This window comes from Hydractinia symbiolongicarpus, chromosome 11 (assembly GCF_029227915.1).
Source record: "Hydractinia symbiolongicarpus strain clone_291-10 chromosome 11, HSymV2.1, whole genome shotgun sequence".
Classification (NCBI taxonomy): domain Eukaryota; kingdom Metazoa; phylum Cnidaria; class Hydrozoa; order Anthoathecata; family Hydractiniidae; genus Hydractinia; species Hydractinia symbiolongicarpus.
The window spans coordinates 8,128,338-8,142,245 of record NC_079885.1 but is presented as its reverse complement, the minus strand read 5'-3'; the positions used below and the strand labels follow the sequence as shown (position 1 = coordinate 8,142,245).

At 33.7% G+C, this 13,908-nt stretch overlaps 1 protein-coding gene across 1 annotated transcript; it reads left to right on the top strand.

Annotated features, from left to right (window-relative positions):
* Nucleotides 1–351: 351 nt before the first annotated feature.
* On the top strand, nt 352–10,200 carry LOC130614025 (uncharacterized). Its single transcript, XM_057435413.1, has 3 exons — nt 352–6,063; nt 6,896–7,436; nt 8,151–10,200. Exons 1-3 carry the CDS (start codon nt 352–354, stop codon nt 9,440–9,442), a joined length of 7,545 nt encoding a protein of 2,514 aa, XP_057291396.1. The 3' UTR covers nt 9,443–10,200.
* Nucleotides 10,201–13,908: the final 3,708 nt, after the last annotated feature.

Genomic DNA, 13,908 nt, shown 5'->3' with positions numbered 1-13,908 from the left:
AACAAACTTCAAGATATCTTAGTTGAATTTGTTGTAAAATCATTGTGGCCTGTTTGACCAATTTGGTCAAGTGGAAATGAATTTACGGTTAATGATATTGGGAAAAAATGTTTTGTCCAACTTGACATAAAGTGCTCCGATGCTATCGCCGAAGTATATACTATTAATTGTACAAGCTATGCAGAATCAACAACACTGCCCGTAACTCCCTTAAGTATTGAAACTTGTAAAACGTCCACAATTGAGGTTTGTGTTGTTCCACCAAAATTGTTAACTTTTGAGGTGCATGTGCGGTTGGAGACAAATTGCGAAAAACCTGAAAAGTTATATACAATTAGCTGCAAAGTTAAAATGCCTTTAATTGAATTATATCCTTTATTAGTCCAACTGGGAGCTTTACCAGAGTTCAAGGATGAAGATGTTACTCTTGAAATTGAAAACGTTGGAAATATTTCTGAAAGTCTCACTATGGATTGTCACAGCTTCCATAAATCAATCAAAATGAAGCTAAATTGTAACAGTGTTCGAGTTGCTAGTAAGTCAAAAAGTAAAATTTATTTATCTGTTAAATTTTGGGATAAAGAAAAAAAGCAATCAGTTAATGAGTATTTCTTCGGAATAATAAATCTAAAAGGTACGCAGCAGGACTTTAAAGTGCCTGTGTATGGCAAATCTTGTCTAACAAATTTAGTCAACAAGACAAGACATGATTCATTGCGGTGCTCACTTGGTACTTGTTCTACCATGGCCTTGATGATTGACAAATTGTGTAAAGAAAATCATTCAGTATTGGACACTTGTATTGCCCCGTTTGTGTACAGTGCTATGATAGATGGAAAAATGGAAGATGTCAACTATTTTATTCAGCTGGTAGAAACGTCTTCTTGGGATAATGCATTAACCAGGTTTTCTGCTTACCTTACCAGATCTTTTGAAATGGAAGAACTTCTATGTCTCCAACAAATTGCGTCACTTTCTGATGCTTTTAATCTTGCCATGAAATACTCAAATGAATTAAATTTGAATTATTTTGGTTCCTGCCTTCGAGGCTTTCTTGATTATGAATATAAAGATAAGATGGATTTAATAGCATTAGTGTTTAACATAAGTTTAAATTATTTTGGAAAGAAAACAAAAAACCCTTTTAAAGAGCTACAACAACTACAAGAAATGTTTGTTGATTGTGACATATCTAATGGAAAGGATGGAATCGTAATGTTAATTAGGCTGCTAAAAAGTGGCTGGATTCGAGAAGACAAAAGCGTTTCCATGCTTGGTTCAGTACTGGAAATGGTATTAACAGAACTAGAAGAAAAAAACGAATTTGCTGACATTGTTAAAATGGTTTTGAGGAGTATCAACACACCCTCTGCTTCAGAAATACTGTCAACTTTAAATGATACTGAGAACATTCAAACCACGCTTGAGTCTGTTAAAAACGCATTTGACATGCTAAGATGTGCACAATCAAATCGCTCGAATGAGTCAAATATACTTCTGCATATTAAGGATGTATTAGTTTCTACATGTGATGAATTGAAGTCCAGAGAGAAGCAACATATTTTGGATCAATTGTATTACTTCGCACAGAATTTCTTTCAGCGTCTTCGTCATAAAGTTAACGTAGAAGTAACAACGGTTTTTGAATTTTTCTACAATCTTTCAACCGTTGAAGATGAAATTAATTTAACATCAATGTTAGATGTGGTATCACATTTAATGATAGATAAAGATGTAGCGGAAAAGTGTAGCAATACTGTTGAAAAGGTAGCTTTGTTGATAGGTGATCTGGCTTTTAAAAAAGAATTAACTATCAAGAAAGTTTTCGTGATAGCTAAAACTGTTCTTAGTTTGGACGGTATTGATGAGAAGATGATGGAAGAAAGAATGTACACCTTTGTAGAGAAGATTAACGCTTTTAAAAAAAAGATATTAACTAATACGGATTGCGATTATAAGACATACTTTGATCTTTCGAAAGAACTACTACAAAAGAAAACCATTAATTTGGATGCTGCTCAAAAATTTATCGAAACTGTGAGTAACTTTGGACAAAATGTTGTAAAAGAACAGTTTTTACATACTGAGGAAGTAATAAATGTCGCATGCACTATTGCAGGAATTGGAAATTCTTGTTCCTTGCACAAAAAAATGGAAGACTTAACAACTTATGTGTCTTCCTTTTTCAGTTCTCTTGAAAAAGATTGCTATTTATCCAGCGCAAACCTAAAAGCTTTAATGGAGTTTGGCTCCATAATTGGTATGACTAAGCACATGAATGATTTATTCAAAATGTTCGATATAGTATTGGAAGGTGTGAAAGGAAATGAAAAGAAAAAGCTGTCTTCGCAGGATATTTTTAAAGTATGTGAAAACCTTGTACAAGTTAGTCATACTAAAAGACCTTTGTTGTGTTTGTTGAAAATAACCCAAAGTTTGCATAAATTCGCTGATTTGGTATCTAGAAATGGGAAAGTACAGAAAGGCTTTGTACAGTCGTGTATTTTTGAGATTAAAAAGGAGTGCAAACATGTCAATATCGACTTCAAGCCAATAACTGAAGCTATTGTAGAAATGATTGACAACATACAAATTACTAAAACAAATGTCTTATCAAAGGAATATCTCATAAACTTGTTATCCACTGTTGTATCTCCTGATGACGCATCATTTTTTGTGTCACTAATACACCAGGTTGAATTATTATTGCAAATAGAAAATAGCGCATTTAATGATCATAGCCAAGTTATAAAAATAACAAAAGAACTAGCTGCCATGTTGCTCGAAGATTGTGATCCGCAACATGTTGATGCAATTAATAGTATTTTATCTTCAGCAGTAAAATGCAACAGCCCTACAATTACATATTCATTGACTTTTGCTAAGAAAATCGCTGAAATTCTGGGATCATCTAAAGAACAATCACAGCTACTAAAGTTTTGTGTAATTTTGTTAGATCATGGCAAGTGTATTTTAAAAGATGCTAATCAAACTTCAAGTGGCATTTACAGTACAACATGCCTGATCTTGCAAATATATGGTGCTTCTGATGAGGTCATGCAGGCTGTCAAAATTTCAGAATGTGTGGAGTGCTTTGCTAACAAAATAATCAGAAAGAAATCATGTGATGATTCAGATACACTGCAGTTAATGGCCAAGGTTACTGAGTATGAACAATGTGTTGGTTTACCAGAAGAATTGTTGTCGGTGGCAGCTATGGTCTATCAGCTCTACCTTGACTTAGTTTCAGAAAAAAGATCAGTAACAAAGCTGGATATTTTGAATATAGCAAAACGATGTATAATCTCTAAAACAAATTCCTGCTATGACGTAATTGACTTTATGGGAATATCAAAAATTGTATGCCAATCGATAACATGTTGGGGTAATAAAGACCTGTGTGCTAAAAAGGACGCCATTATACATGTTTTAGGTATGCTGCAGCATGCTAATAATTTGCTACCAAAGTTTAATGACTTTTTGGATTTACTATTTTCTTTAAAGAATTTGCTAGATGCAAAAGAGCCATTTATCGATCATTCTGATGCAATTTTGCTGAGCGTTAAGGTGCAATCACTACTATTTGAAGATAAGAAAGAAAAACAAGAATTTTCGTGTGCTAAGAATATTATAGACATAGTTGATGACGAGGAATTAAATTTAATATCCACATTCAATATTCTCATTCACGTATTAAAGTCATCAAATGTTGATAAATCATTGATTTACCAGCTACAAAAACTTACAGATTTGCACGAAACCATGCTTAAACTCGTGGAAATTATATCACGAGTAATTTGTAATGAATGCTGGGAAACACAGTTGGTTGATATTGCTACACACCTTAGCACGCTGTATGACTTATTGAAAACAAATGCTGACTCTACCATAGTAAGAAGTTTTATTTTCGGCATAACGTCATTAATTTCTGCGAAAAATAAAGTAGCTTTGGTATTCTCATCAAAGCTTTTGCTGACAATATCTACAAAACTGATGTTGCTTGAAAAAGAGGAGTATGTGGCTAATACTTTTCCTGCTGTAGAAGAAGAAGATAGTTCAAGTGCATATAACAGAATAAATGAATTTGATTTACATATTCTCAGGATGGAATTTTCCCTCACTGAAGGAAAAACTGATAAAAAAAATAAACGCGTAAAAAGTAATCGAAAACGTCTAACAGACGAGAGCACTTCTGCTGCAACTGTTTCTGTGGTTGATAGTATCGAATTACCACACGATGCACATGGGGATGTTGACCGAGTTCAGGACACAGCATCATCAGAAGATAAAGATTTGGATCATCCTGTTTATGCGGAATTGACAAAAAATTTGCAAAAGCTTTATGAAAATATTTGGCTTCTTGAGAAAATTGTCCAGTCAAACACTTTTGTCAGTGTGGAAATAACAGACATTATTTCTGTTATCAACAAGCTTTACACAGAAATTACTCGCATCGACTTTATTTTAGATGACATGTTACATACACATCTATGCCAGAAAATAGCCCAATCTCTTCCTAAAGAAACACTAAAAGACATTGTTTTAAGCTGTTTACGTCTTTTTAATATCGTGGATATAACGTCACAGGTTTGGCATAGAAAAAAAATCAAGGGAGACTTCAAGTTATATTTCCAAGAAATGAAAAAGATGATTAAGGAGAATTTAAACTTACTGTTGAGTGCAGTGTCAAATGAAGAGGCATTGTTGGTACAAGCCGAGTTGGAAAAAATGGGTATTAACATAAAATTTTCCTCTTTAGCAGAGGATTATGAAATTGAGGATCAGGTTAGTTATGAGCATAGTCTCAAATTTGAAAGATCAACGACAAGGGAAGATCCGGCTAAAAAGTTTGCAATAACTGGCAATATTTCGGTTTCGGATTTCGAAGAAACCAAAACTGATATTTCTGTCAATTTTGGTCTTCCCAATTACTGGCTAAGTGTCCGTCAAGATCAAAGTAATTGCCTTGAGAATAAGAGCACAAATTTGGAATCAGAAATCACGTATGGCGTTATTATTCCACCAAAGTTTAAATCCGATGGAGATTCATCATCAAGTACACGGAGTGAAAGAAATTCGGACAAATCTGAATACGTAGTAAATCCAAAGCGTGAGCTTTTACCACTGAGCCGCGGAAAAAGTAGTTCTAAGTCATCAACTAAAGTAAAGGTTCGTCTAACAGAAGAACAAAAGAGATTAATTAATCAAATGTGCAAAGAAGCGTTGCGAGATCTGCAGTCGAATGAAGGGATCAACGAAGTTTCTGAATACCAAAGCGTAGATGAACTCCAATCAGCTGAACCAGAGAAGTCAAAGTATCAATTACTTGCAAGATTAACCAAAGGAATACAATCCAACTGTCTCCATATAATGAAGAGGATAAAAAGTGATGCAGACGCAGCTAGAGGTGAGACAGTTGAAAGGCAAATGTTTAAATTTGTTTTTTTGGTTGATAATTCTGGCAGCATGAATGGTGACAAGATGACAATGGCATTGAATATTTTAATAATTTTACTTGAAACCTTTAAACGTATGGAATACGAAACGGCAGTAGTCAGATTTGGTGGAGAAGAAAGTCAAGTTACGTTAAAAAGCTTTCAGAATGTAATGGACAGCAGTAGAGGACAATTCATTATTGAAGCTTTCAACGCGTCAGAAAAAACCTTAGCTGCAGATGCTGTGAAGTACGTGGCAGAAAAAGAAGAGTTGTTCGGCTGTTCAAAAATGAAAAACGAGCACCGATTTATAATGCTAATTACTGATGGAATTTGGGCTCAGCAAGACAAAGCCGATTATACAAATCACTTGTATAAGGCGGATGCAAGACTGATGATCTTAACTACTCATCCCAGAAAGGATAAAGATTTAGAATTGTACAACATGAGTGTACGTCGTGCTAAAAGTATCTTAGACAACATTGCACCTGGTGCTTGTATCGATTTTGATGGTGACAAAGACCTGGCTGCACTTATGGAAGATATCGCAAGAATGATCGATGCGCATCTACGAGATATATTGTCTACAGTACAACACAAGGCTACGTATCAATTTGCAGAGGTTAAGGTAAAGAATTTAGTATTAAAAAAGAATTAATTACGTGACTTATACAGCTATATATATGTAAGCATTTTTATGTGCGCCAATTCATTCAGGAAGATAAAAGGATTTTACGCTAATGTTGTTTTTAACCTCAATTGTCCTTTAAAATGTTGCGTTTTGTTTTTCATTCTTTTTTGTGCAGAGGAAAATTAAATAACTGCACATATAAATTTTTTAGATTGTCAGTTCGCGAAATCCCATTAGCATTGTTTTTTTTCGATTAAATTTAAAATCGTCGATTAAAGGTGAACGAGAATCTATAACATAGTAGAAGTGTTAAAATAAAAACTACAAAAGCGAACAAAAAAGAGTGGTGCATGAAAAACTGTTAGAAATTTTGTTAAAACCAGCTCTGAAGTACAAGGAAACTGAGCAAAGACATGAATTTAACAGCGCGCAGAACTGTCACATTAATAGACCTGAAGCGTTGGAATTAAAATTCTAAAGTGATACAAGTTTTGATTCCATTCACATTTTTCGTCTTAAAGGTTTAAAGTTCTCAAACAAGGCATTACCACAACTTGCTAAAATATAAAATCAGTCCTTAGATTTTTGCCCGCCGTACAAATCTCAGGCATTTACCTAACTTGAATATTTTTAAAAATTTTGGGGGGAATTTGGTTTTGCCATTTTGCGTATAGCTGATTTTTATTCGCGAGTTAATACTCGAAATTAACTGACATATCACCAGAATTAACATTTAAAATGTATTCTTAAACATAACAAAATCTTTCCCTTCTGCGAAATAAAAGTTGTCCACTTGATATATGTGTTTTATGTAATCTTTTCATTTTAGCACCTTGCGATACCTTCTACCTTGAACATTAGTCAGCACTTAAAGTACAAGCATGTTGGAAGTATCGATTGGGGACCATCTGATTTTACTTACGTTAGTAATCCACTAACAGATTTCAAATTTTTGCTTCCAAACGATGATTTCATGGAAGCATTTAATAAAGTTGCTGACAATCTCCCGCGCAATGATTCTCCTGTTGACGGTGACAGAATTAATGATGCAATTACTCAACGAGCACGCATCGTCGACAAAGAAGAAGAAGCATTATCTGATATGATCTCACAGCTGGACAATGTGATTGACTTGGTAGCATTTCCAAACAATAGACCAACTCGGACGATGGAAGATTATCATGGACCAACATTTTCTCTTAGAGGATTTATAAAGTTCATTTGCACAGATGGACAGTACAAGAAAATTTATGAAAATATGATTGGACATCCCAGAAAAGATTATCTGGTTTCGGTTATTTTAGACACATCAGTCTCCATGGCTGGTATGTCAGCCGTGGGTGCAAGTCAAGCCTATATTTCATTAGCATGTAAGTAAAATTATAAATGAATGTTCGTAGAATATTTTGTGAGTATTTATGTCGGATTGCCTTATTTAATATAGAATTGAATAATTTTTCCTTGCAATATGTCTCAAATTCTCGTGACCAGATCTAATTCAGTTTTCGCAGGAATTTATTCTTGCGAATAAACCTTTTTCAAAACTACGTTACTTGGAAAATTTTGTGAGAGAAACTTTCGCGAGTACCAAAAATCGCAATTTTATTTAGACAAACCTTCGTGAGTCACAAATTAAGCATTTTTAGCGAGAACAACTTTTGCGTTGTCAAAAATTTTAAATTTCAATGTTTTTTTGCGAGAATTAACTTGTGTAATAGGTATAGGGGTTGATTATTATATCTTTATATAGCTTGTAGTATTACAATAAAATTTCATCAACGGTCACATAATTTAATTAGAATTAACTTTCGCGAATAGCCTATCTTGTATATTTTTAAGAAAATAAAATTGCGGGATTAAGGCTTTTTAAAAAATTTTCGCGTCCTCTGATTTTAGCCGAAATTTGCGAAAGTGTCCTGGCACATTTTCACCTTTGCTTACCTAGTCCAGTTTATATTGTCCGTCACTTCTCGCAGCTTTCTCGCGCATGGAAATTCGTAAGTCTTCAAAAGAATCCGGAGGCAATATTACCTTATGTGTACTTGTAGGGCTTAAGTCTGTATCATATTTACTATTTTTTGCAGCTGTGCTCCAAAGAAATGGAATTGAATTTAACTTGCTAACAGTTGGTAGTTCAGTTTCTGTTGTGAAGGAATTTGATCAAGAATGGGATTATGAAAGTAAAGCTAGAGCTTATGAAGCCATCGACTTCACCGAAACATCTTCTATGCTTTCAGATGCTATCATGCATACAATCCGTCTCTACTCAACAAGCAAATCTTCAAGAGGTAGCAAAACAATGTTTATCCTGACAGATGGGTACGCTTCTGCACCATACAAATTGCGGATGAGTGTATCACATGCGGAAAGTCTTGATATACAAGTAATTGCTTTGGGTGTTGGTTTTTTTACAGACGCCATCTTTAGATACTTCCCGAATTATATCGTTGTAAACAATCCGAAGATGCTAGCGAAAGGTCTGCACAGATTTTACTGTGGTGAAGGTCAGAATGAGGTACCGAATTCCGAGTTGAAGTATAAAGTTGAACAAGAGACTTCTGTCAAACACGAAGGACAAGAACTGACAAAACTGGAACAAATTTGGAGCAAAAACATGAAAGAATTTTATAAAAATAAAGTGGAAGAAATCAATAAAAATGCACTTTATATGGCCATCAATCCTATTCGCAACAGCTGCAATTCAATGTCTATCGACTTGTGTTTCGTTTTGGATACGACTGGATCCATGGGACCTTACATAGAAATGGCGAAGAAATATATTGTGAAAATGACAACTGATATTAAGCAGAATGTGATGTCTCAAAGTGGAAGGACTGCTATTCTCAGAGTGGGTTTTATCAGTTACAAAATTCGTGGTCAAGCAGGTAACCTTCAAGAGCAGCCTTTTACAGAAAATATATTAGAAGTACAGAAAATGGTTCAAACGTTAAAAGCATCGGGTGGAAGTTTAGGTGGCGTGGAAGACAAATATGAAGCAATCGAAAAAGCAATGTCGTTGAAATGGCAAAGTGGTGTGAAATTTATGGTGTTAATTGCCGACTGGCCCGGTCATGGTCTTTGGTGTACTGGACCCTCACTATCAACAAGCGACAACTACCCTGACAGAGCGGGTGATATGCCTGGTCTTGTCACGCAAATAGCGAAAGCTGAAATTCACATGATGTATGTATCGATTACAAATCTAACCGATTATGAACGCAGCAATTTTCGCGATCAGTTTTTAAAGTCGGCTCCAAAAAAGATGCAGAAAAAGGGGTTTTTAGAGTTGGATATTAAAAATAACAATGATGCTGAACACCTACAGGGCATGATTACCACAGAAATTAATCAAATTATCTGTTCAGAGTTTTTGTAAAATTTTAAATTTGGTTAAGTAAACTTATACAATTTTTAAGGAATTTAGTAAATGTTACAAATAAATAAAGATAATTTTATGCGTTTGTATATGTTTCTCTTTATTTTTCTTTGATTTTGTTAAGAAAGATGTGTTAAATGTCCAGTTTCTTCCCCACGTGTGTAAATAACAATTTCACTGCAAAAAAAGAGGCTTTTTCGTATTTAATTTTTGTCGAATTATTATAAAATAGATGTATTCCTGTAGAAGTTGTGAAATTAAACGTATATCCGTAGAATTTATTATAACAGGTATAAAAAAGGCTTGCAATTGTCGTAGTTATATTTGATACTTGATGTGTCATTGTAAATATATGATTTCTTAACATTGTTACAATTATTAAAGTTTATGCTAAATCTGCAAATTTTGATTTACGATTTGATTCGCAGATTTATGTCGAGTTTTAATTTTGAAAATTATTTTTGCTTGCGTTATAAATAACAAGCGTCGCTACGCGGTTAATTTTTGCCGTTACTCAATTCTGGCAATAGATAAGTGAAATCATCCATGATAAATAAGAAAAGCTGTATTTTTTAATTCAAATATATTTCATATAGTAATTTTGTAATTGTTTATGTTTGTAAAAGTTTTTTCTTATATGTAACTTTCTTTTTTAGAACCTTATTCTATATTATAACTAGTATATTTAGACTTCAACTTAATTGTATGTAACTTTTATGAAAAAAAGCAATTGGGACAATGTTTGTTTTTACCTCGTTACTCGGATTTTTTAATCATTTTTTCTTGTCAAAAATGAATGAAAAATTTGCAAATATCGGAAAAAATTCGAGCATCGGTAAACCACACCCTGTCATTATTCTTCTATCTTTGCCATTCACCATACGGCTGCGGAAATAGTAAAAATTCTAAGAAATAAAAAAAGTATTCAAGATACACAAAAATATATATAGACAACAAAATGACGCAAAAGTGGTAACCTTATTTACCGGCATAAGCTTGGTTGTTTACTTTGTTACCGTGCTTTGTATCAGAGGTTCTTAAAAACGCTGTTTTTATGAAATAAAAGGATTTCCAACTACACGCTAAATAAACAAACAGGGTAGGCTGATTTAATTTAACACAGCATTTTGAATATTGGACGGCCAATTTTTATTATTTTTTTTTGCTGGGAGCAGAGACGCTGCTGCAGCTGAAAAGATATTGAATTTACATAGCTGGTATGAAAGCCTTGTAAAAGAAGGAGAAAAATCAGGATATTATGTTAACGGATCAAAAACATGGTTAATTGTAAAATCACAGAAACTAGCCCGGTATGCAAAAAGTCTATTTAAGGAGTCCTTAAGTATTACCCTCAATGGAAAGAGACACTTGGGAGCTGTAATTGGTTCGAAAACTTTCAAGGATACGTACCGTAGTGATAAGGTGGAAAACTGGGCAAAAGAATTAGCTAATTTGTCTAAGATAGCTCAAACTGAACCACATGCAGCTTATAAGCATTCACCAAAGCCTAGAAACCGAAGTTTACTTACTTTATGAGAACAATACAGGGTTTCGAAAACTATTTTGAACCAATTGAGAACGTATTGAACGATCACTTTCTGGCGACAATCTTTGCGCAGGATGAACCGCTACCAGAATACTTTAAAGGAATTTAGTGACGCTCTAAGACTCCGTTGCAATTTACTATTGAAAGGGTTACCAAGTTTTTGCACATGTGGAGATGCATTTACTGTCAATCATGCTCTTTCGTGCACTAACATCGTTACTTAATCGTACATGTCACAACGTAGAAGCTGAACCACACCTTATTCTACTCACAAACGAGCATTTTCGTTTGAAATCAGCAAACAGAAGTGACGAATCTCGACTGGATATAAAGGCGAATGATTTTTGGCGACATGGACAAACGGCATTTTTCGATGTTCGTATCACGCACGTAAACTCCAAATGCTATAAAAATCAATCCACAACGAAAACCTTTCATGATCAAGAAAGCAAGAAGAGATCATATAATGAAAGGATAATAAATGTTGAACATGGTACTTTCACACCGCTTGTGATGGGTACAAATGGAGGTATGGGAAATGAATGTCACGTTATTCTTCAAGAACTTGCAAAAAAACTCTCCATAAAACAAAACGAAAACTACCGAACAGTTATTATATGGCTCCAAACAAAACTGTACGTCGAAATTTTGAAGTCAGCAATTTTATGCGTAAGAGGTTCTAGAGTGCCATGGAAAATACCAAACAAAACAGACGTTGGTGTAGATATCATGTTGAATTCTTTTGAAGCAACTATGTTTTGAGATTTGAGATAATTTTGACACACCTGATTGGTATAGTGGTAGTCTCTCTCCTATACTCATCGTCTTGGCTTATTTGATTTTTGTTTTTAACACAGGACCCACATTGATAACAGTGTTTCCAACACTGAAGTGGCTATATCCTGTATAAATATTCGGAATAATAATAATAATAATAATAATAATAATAATAATAATAATAATAATAATAATAATAATAATAATAATAATAATAATAATAATAATAATAATAATAATAATAATAATAATAATAATAATTTTATATTGTATTTTATATATTTATGCTATTTCTATTATTTATTGTATTTAATATATATTTCTCACTTAGTTACGAATAGAGACAACGGATAAACAAACGTTGTTACTTATATTTTATAACGATATGTTACCAGCCTGGTTAAATTTAATTATAACAGCATTACTTTCTGTGACTGGAAATTAAATTTTGCGGAGATAAATTTTTGCAAATGTGGATAAAATTCGGTATATACTTAAAGGTATATTGCGCACAGTCAACTACGTGTTATAAACCTGTAGATGAGTCTCCTTGATTTTACAATACATATTATTTTTTCGGACTCTAACAGTTTTAAGAAGCGGAATTAATGCATAAAACATTTTACTTACAAGTTGATATGCCATTGTCATTGCAAAGTAAAAGTCAGCAAATGAAGTGGAGAACTTCTTTGTTGCTTCGTGAATGGATAAATCTGAAATGAATAAAATTTAACGAAATTAATCAGTATATTAAACGCATTTGGTGGAGAATAGTTGGAAAGTAGTTAAGAAAGTTGGGAAGTAGTTAAGCTCACCAAATCCTTATCAAAATTTTATTCCCGCTTTTAAGCTCACCCCTAGATGCGTGTTTAGAAAAAGGAAATATGAAAAACAATGAAATTAAAAAAGGTTTTAACTTAAATCATACAAGATTTTCACTTGATGAGTGAATGCTCTGATTTGGATAGTGTTGAGTACGTTCGTTTTGATATTTCTGATGATTCAACAACTGACGAAGATTAAGGAGGAGAGACAATTTTATTTTATACTTGATATTAACTTTTAGGGCATTACACATCATTGAAAAAATATTCAGTTGTTTTTTCGTTTTTCCTTGCACTTTTTTATACTCGAATAAGCGCACCCTCAGATAAGCGAATCAAAGTCTTCTTTTATTATTCTCCTATGATCTTTTTTTCGATAAGGTAAGCGCTGCGCTCGATTACGGCATTTTACGGTATTAGCTGACCGGCTTCAGTGTTGTGCTCTAATATACAAACTCGATGTCAAAAATACAGACCGTGCTTTTACAATTTTGGAGGTTTATATCATTTCACGACACACCAAAAAATCTTATAAACGGTTTAAAAACCACCCCAGTTTGTTGCACTTTGCAACAACAAGTAAAAGAGTAAAAGCGGGATACAGAAACTATATCGAACAAAATTCGAAGAGTTTCGAACAAATATACACATCGAATATTATGTCACCATTATCATGTTATCATTTTCTGTAGTTACAAATAAAAAGTTTTTTAAGCTCGGGGCAAATCGATCAACATTCTCGGCCAACATTTTCATCAACATTTTGGCAACATGTTGATATGATTTGCTGTACCCTCATCAACATTCTCGTCAACGTTCTCGTCAACATTCTCGTCAACATTTTGAGATTCTAATGAAACGTGCCCATTCATTTTCTTTTTTTTAAAATGGCGGAGAAGGAAGCTGCAGCATGTGTTTTGCTGGCATTGGTGTAATAGATGACGATGAAAAAAGAAAGCAAGGCCCTACCAGAAAATGGATTCAAAGAAGGAAAGAGGAAGGACTCGATACTAACCTCGTCCAGGAGCTAATAGCTGAGGATACTAGAACTATTTAAATTTTTGTTTACCAGCAGTGGTAGTTGCAGGATCAGCTGAAGCAGTGACTTTCGCCATTTTCAAAATAAATATATCTCTATGTTTTGATCTTATTTTCCTGCAGGTCGTGTATACACTCGAACAAAAAGATTCGAATTCGTGCTAAGCATTCGAATTTGCAATTAAACGATTCGAAAATACTGAAAAATGTTGTCAGAAATATTGATGGCTATAGCAAATCGTAGCAACAAAAAAAACTCATCAACAATGCTGATCAACATT